Source organism: Crassostrea angulata, chromosome 4 (genome assembly GCF_025612915.1).
Source record: "Crassostrea angulata isolate pt1a10 chromosome 4, ASM2561291v2, whole genome shotgun sequence".
Classification (NCBI taxonomy): domain Eukaryota; kingdom Metazoa; phylum Mollusca; class Bivalvia; order Ostreida; family Ostreidae; genus Magallana; species Magallana angulata.
In genome coordinates this window covers 30,399,291-30,406,437 of record NC_069114.1, presented here as the reverse complement: position 1 = coordinate 30,406,437, position 7,147 = coordinate 30,399,291, and the positions used below count along the sequence as shown (strand labels likewise).

The 7,147-nt window shown below is 33.6% G+C and overlaps 1 protein-coding gene across 1 annotated transcript; it reads right to left on the bottom strand.

The window, feature by feature from the left end:
• Positions 1-580: 580 nt before the first annotated feature.
• LOC128182213 (uncharacterized) lies at positions 581-4,838 on the bottom strand. The gene is made up of 6 exons (XM_052850812.1): positions 4,783-4,838; positions 3,832-4,126; positions 3,498-3,704; positions 1,654-1,827; positions 1,261-1,539; positions 581-876 (listed from the first exon to the last, which is right to left on the bottom strand). Exons 2-6 carry the CDS (start codon positions 3,923-3,925, stop codon positions 581-583), a joined length of 1,050 nt encoding a protein of 349 aa, XP_052706772.1. The 5' UTR covers positions 3,926-4,126; positions 4,783-4,838.
• Positions 4,839-7,147: the final 2,309 nt, after the last annotated feature.

Sequence of the window (7,147 nt, the reverse complement as noted above, 5' to 3'; positions counted from 1 at the left end):
CATGTTAAATACTGAAATCTGATTGGTTTAGACGCAGTTCATAATCTGTACTATTACCCTCAGCGTTAGCAACGCACTTAGCAACGGGTAACATTACGAATTGTTACATGCGCGAAAATCATGCGCGTACGGTTCGCCTTAGAATTCACGTTATTCCTATCTAAAAGCACTGATGTTTTCTCTGAAAATTAAGACATTCAGTATAACAAAATAAATAGTGCCTGTTTGGGAGGATAACAGTTGAAATTGACACCCCGAGAAAACCATTGTCAACCGACGCGAAGCGGAGGTTGACAATGGTTTTCGAGGGGTGTCAATTTCAACTGTTATCCTCCCAAACAGGCACTATTTATATAATGTAAATATGCATTATAAAATAATTGCCTAGCTGAGATACTATTGAAATTCAGGAGAATAGATATTTGTCTAAAAGATCCAAAATCAAGAAATAGTTTTGTTAAGCTTTAAATCCGTAGTATAAGATACTCACTAAATTTAACTGACATTTAGACCTGAGTTGTCGTCGAAAAAGCTATCTGTATTACATGCACTTAAAGGACTACAAGTTTTGGAGCTTTGATTATAAAGTCATACCATCCTCCTTTTTAAACCAAATAACAGCCATGTGGGTTGACCTATTGTATTCAACCTTTTCAACGTCACCCCCACCGCTTTTTTTGCGGTTTTCAAAAAACAAGACAAGTTCCTCCTCTGTAGTTTTAGAAGGTATATTTGTGACTTCGATTACTCCTCCTTCCTCGTCCTTTGAGCTGCTTTCATACTCATCTACAGCTGGACGATATTCCTCTACTTCTACTCTCTGTTTGTTTAACATAAAAGGTGAGGTCTTGTGTTTTTCCAGAACCTTTGTTACCACTGTAAAAATTCGATTTTTAGAGATACTGTATGGACACCTGAAGGTTACCAAGACTTCATTTGTATCTAATTATAATATTTAAGTTGACTTTTGATTACTCAAACAAGTAAATATAAAATAATGCTAAAAAATTCTTCTAACGTGGTTTCATCAATATTCGTTGAATACCAATTTTCGTGGATTTCGTCGTTAAGATTATCCATGAAATCAAAAGTTCATTGAAGTGCAATTTCTACAAACATTTTCTATTGATAGGATCATTGGTGTCGAATTTACGTATCCTTAAACACCGTGATTTTCACTTTATCCACGAAAATTGATACCCTTAAATATTATTGAAACAAAAGTAATACCCATATTGAATTTGAAATTTCTTCACTAACCTTCAGATTTTTTTAACCATACAATGGCACAGTGAGTCGCTTTGTCGTAATCTACTTTTTCCAAATCCTCATTACTACTTCCACTTTTCTTAGGACTCTCAAAAAACAACTCAATCTGCAACTTTCTGATTTTTGGTGGTAAGTTGGTCACCTTCACTGCTGCGACATCTACTTTTCCTGTACTCTCAACTGTTTTTTGGTGATATTCTTCAATTTGTAATTGCATCTCGTCCATAGTAAGGGGTTCAGTTTTATGTTTTTTCAGCACACTTTCAACAACTGCAAATTAAAAAATTGCTTGTCATTGGAATTATCTTAACATACTAAAAAATTAAGAATTTGACTGGTAAATGAATGTAGTTAGTTGTTACATTATAGTTTAATCAAAATAACCAGAAGGATCTTGAAATGTGATTATGGCGGTTTTCTTTGTTTCATCATAGGCAACACATTCCACATATCCTCCTCCACTCCGTTTAGTGTTTTCAAAAAAGTCATTTATTAATTCATCTGAAATATTTGGGGGCAACGAGGAGACTCTTATACTACAAGTGACATCTGGTGTTTCTGCAATAATCAAATATACATTTAAATTGCTTCATAAGTTAGCGAAGAAAAAAGAACTCTGAACTATAATTTTTTTTCCATCTTTATCTTTATCTTTATATAATATGAAAAAAGGACTTCCTTGTTAGCAACTTTTACTGTTACGCTTTATATAATGACAAAACGATTCGATATCACTTCCATAACTTTCCATTTTCATAAACAAAAATTATATTGCATTAAAACGTTTAGAAAATATCAATATATATGCAACATTATGCGAACCAAATATGAAAGCTAAGACTATAGTCTTTTTATCTCACCTGAGCTAAAATATATAGAAAATTTCTTCTCAAAAACCAGTTGGCTACAAAAGCTGTAACTTGTGTAGAAGCATTATCGGGTAGTGTAGATTCAAGTTTATTTAAATCATGATCCCCTAGGACATGGTGGGGCAACGATGGGGGGGGGGGGGGTCGAAACTTTACATAGGAAGATAAAGAGAAAACGTTTTTAAAATCTTCTTCTCAAAAACCAATTGGCCAAAAATTCTGTAGCTTGGTAGATTTTAGTTTATTCAAACCATGATCCCCGTGGGTAGGTGGGGCCGCGATGGGGATCGAATTTTTACATAGGATTGTAAAGAGTAATATTTTCGTTTCGAAAATCAATTAACCAGAAAAGCTGGTACTTGAGTGGAAACATCCTCGGGTTGTGTAATATATATAGAGAAAAATCTTTAAAAATCAAATAAAAAGGATGAGACTATAATGGGGGGGGGGGGGGGGTAGGGGGGGTTCAAATTTTTACGTAGGAAATACATTTGAACATTCTCAAAAATGTATAGAATATAGTATTACTTATGTGCAAGCATATTGATATTTGTCGATTCCCAGTTGTTTAGACTGTGGTCCTAATTAATTCAGGGTTAAAATTTGATGTTGGTTTATATCTATACAGTCATTTCATGCATATCTTTTACAATTTCATGCTATGCTATGGTATGCGATTTTAAAGCAATGCTATGAGATTTGTATGCTATGCTATGAGAAATTGAAATGAAGGGCCTAATGATATGGTATGCTATGCTATGAGATTTGAACAAAAACGCCTCCATACACAAAAGAGTTCGACATATTTCAAAATAAAATGATAAGAAGCCAAAGTTTACTACTAATCTGCAATGTGAACATTTATTCTTTAAAATGAACACATTGAAAACCGAGTTAAAATCATGTTGTATGCTATGCTATGGTGTGCTATGACGAATGATATTCAATGAGATTGTATGCTATGGTATGAGATTCCAATGCTATGGTATGAGATTTCAATGCTATGCAATGAGATTGTATGCTATGGTATGAGATTTCAATGCTATGGTATGAGATTCCAATGCTATGCTGTGAGATTTCTATGCTATGCTATGCTATGGTGTATGTTGTAAAAGATATGCTGACCGTATGAACAGTTGTTTAAGATCTTTTAGAGAATGGCAATGCTCAAAATCTGATATAACGGTGAAATCATCTAGTTACAAAAGGGGCTCAACATAAGTACATCTGAAGAAAAATTTGAAAATCTTTTAATACAGGATCTGTTTTGCTCATTCATTGTCCCAATATTTTGGGTATGTCTTATGTTGCTCAGGTGAGCGATGTGGCCCATGGGCCTCTTTTTCAAGCATACTGTACCTTGTGCACTTTGACTTAATGGTGCAAAGTCAGAACTCATGCTTATACTATCCAAACTGCTACTCCGTCTCCTTTCTTGAAACTTTTGGAAATCTTTGCTTTGAAATTCAGAAGGAAGTTGAGGTTGATGAAAGGCATGAGTGTCATGGGGAGGAGAAGCACTAAGTACACGCTGTATCCCGGACACGCCTGTGTTGTTCTTATAATCTATTAAATTCATGAAATGTTTTTGGTGAATCAAGTCAAAAAGAGTTTTCTGTGGTAAATGACCAACGATGACTTTCATTTGTAAAAATAATTTTTTTTTATGTTTTAGCCAAAATCTATCACTTACCTAGCCTTGTTTCTCTCATTGAATCAGCATCGTCAGAGCTCATGTAAACACTATCAATACCGCCAATCTGTCCTCCACCTCTCTTATCCTCCATCTGGAAAGCTGAAGACTTCCTGGCAGGAAATCCGGGGAAAAGCTTTGGAGGAAATTTATGGTTCTGATTGGGTTTGGGAACACTGCTTTACAGACCCTGGTATGAAAACTCTTTAAAAATTCGCATGTAGTGGGGGCTCAAAGGAACTTTGGTTGGATGCTTGGTAAGGGAGTGCTACCTATGGTTCTGGTTTGGACACACCTAAATAATTCATAAAGAATGTGGGCTTAAAAGGACTTTTAAAGGAAATGGGATCAGAGGATTCTATCACATGTGGGAGATTAGCTTGATGTTCAAGCAGGTGTCTAAAACTGTTGACCATGCTAATATTCTCTACCTTGTCTTCTTGATCCTGTTTCAAAAACATAACACATACTAAAACTGCCTTTTTATCGTTTACCGATGTAAAATATTGTAAAAAAAATATTTGAATTTAAAATAATGTAAACTTGGTTACTATAGTCTGCATCGTTTGGATGAAACCGATTTCCTTCGCTTTCCACATAGAAAGTTACACGTTGATTAACAATCAAAAGACCTTTGCACTTTAAAAGTATGGTAAATACATGCCAAGAATTGTCTTTTAAGTGTTTCATATTTCTATTTAGTTTTGACAACATTATAAAATAACTTATAAACATATCTATATATAACTACTTTGATCGGGCCTTATATCGACACATTTATACATGTTTATTAAACATACAATGCGGATGTGATATTATAATTTGATCACAAGTGAATGCAATAATGTTGCAGTAAGTACAGTTACGTGTATTATGTTTGTGAGACTGGTATCTAATAAAGTATGCAATTGCATGGGAACTGACCTTAGATGCTTGAAGAAATGTACTGACCTTAGGTATCTGAAGAAGCACGCAGGTGTGTAAGACTTGTTATCTGAGGAAGTATGCAAGTGTTCGAGAGACTGACCTTAAAAAATAAATAACAGTAAGATCAGGAAAATTCGCAATGATATTTTCAGGATTAAAAGAATGACTGGCCTCTCAAAATGTTTAAACAAAAATTCAGTGTCATAGATCAACTTTGCATTAATATTTTGCTAAGAATGAAATTGTTCTGCATTTTGAATATACATGATACATAAAATAGGCTTATCGGTATTAATGCTCTTTGAACATAGTTTTTTTTTACTTACGAGTACCTTAACACAAATAGTATGGTAAAGTAGAATATTCATGCAAAGTAAAAATTTTACCTTTTTATATTATGCTTCCAATGCGCTGTGATCGCTTCAGAAGTAAACAACATAATTAACGTAAACTACAGTTTGTTAATTAAATTTTATATCATATGTCAACATCTGACTTTCATAACTTGGTAGGTTATTTACTATGTTACATCGGATAATGATGTCATTTGAACATAGAGGTCGTGGTCTGCATAGAAAGAGCTCTCATAAAAGTAGTTCAGAACCTTCACGTGATAACCCTTATGTCAAGTTTGGTTGAATTGGCCATAATGTTGTAAGGTTCCTGTCCAGGTGAATTACCGAAATAGAGCTTTTTAAAATCTGGAGAAATATTGATAAGTTTGGTAATATATTGGCCTAATATTGAAAGATTCTTACTCAGTTGAGCTAAATTATCGAAATGCGGGTTTGATAACATCTGGAGGAATTATATAATTGTGTGTGTGTGTGTGTGTGTGTGTGTGTGTGTGTGTGTGAGAGAGAGAGAGAGAGAGAGAGAGAGAGAGAGCTCTACAATGAAAAAATCGTACTTTCGGATCGTGAAGCAAATTAGCCACGTTGTTCCCTCTTTATGATGCACTGACACTAACTCTAGAAAATACTGTTGACAGATTGAAAATATGTACCTGGAAGAATACCATATACGATTAAAACCACCTGCTTAACTCCTCGCGAAGATAATCCAAGTCTTTCACTCAGAAAGATCCTGCTAGTCTTTGGAAAGAAACGTATATAATGTGTTAACTTTCGGTGAATTTATTGTATGCAATTTTTCACAATTTTTTATGAGTTGATGAAATATGTTTCATTCCTAATTACTCTATTCTTCGAATATGTGTATATCTCTATAAATTATATACCGATCTAGATATGTATGCTACATGTATATACAAGTTAAGTCTATACACCAGATATTGTTCAGGCTTATGCTTTCTCTACAGATGGTGAAACAATGATTATATAATTTTTTGGCTAATGTTTCATACCTAATTACTAGTATATAATTAGTTCAGAGTGTTGAAAGGTTACAGGATATTTTTCACCAATCAAATTATTCGTTTGCCTTTTAAGTGAAATATTGCACCAGTCTATTCATGCAGTCATTTAATAGATATACTTTTGTAAGGTATCTCGCTTATCAAAGAAATAAATCCGAAAATAGCCGCTATCATAAAAGGACATTCCAGCATTATGCGACAACAACGTTGTAACGTTTATGGTTGCACGATTTAAGTACCAGTCTTTTTGATGAGTGCGTGAAGAAGTCAAATGAATGTCAGGCTGCAATCCAATGGGGATATAGATGTGTGTGATGAAAATGTTTTATTTTAGAGAAATATGGATTTGGTGGAAAAGGGTATTAAAGAACCTATTCACACTGCCTGAAAATTTTAAATTTTATTTACCATTGACACGAAAATTAATTTGATCAACATTTTAAAAAAAATATCAAAACAAAAAAAATCTGAACATAAAGAATTCAGTCTCCGGGTCATCGTTTTTGTCACTTCTTGACGATCATTTAATCATCAATGTACTTTCCTGTCTAAACACAGCAGGCAGCACTAGAAAATGAAGATTACTAAATTTGAATTGAGTATTGACTCTGAAAACCAAAAAATATGAATCTTGGAATATTCATTATTCTTCAAATTAATGAAAAATATATAGGTATGTCGACAGTATTGAGAGATTTAAATATTAAGACATTCAGTGTTTGTTATTTTCGACTTTTTGAATGTGTATGAATTATATGTTTGATGAGTAATTTATAATGTTTAATGAAGTTTGTCAACATCTTTTGAATGAATGCTGTGAAAAAGTTAAACAAATATAAACTTAAGTTAAGGACAAAATACGGTGACGCGACTCGGAAGGTCAATAAAGTTTGGGTTCGGATATCTTGCGAGCGTAATGTATCGCAGCGTCCTCAGTGTTGAAAACTAACATGAAATAAATCCAGTAACATATACAAAAAAACTATACATAAAGTTTATTAAAACCTAATG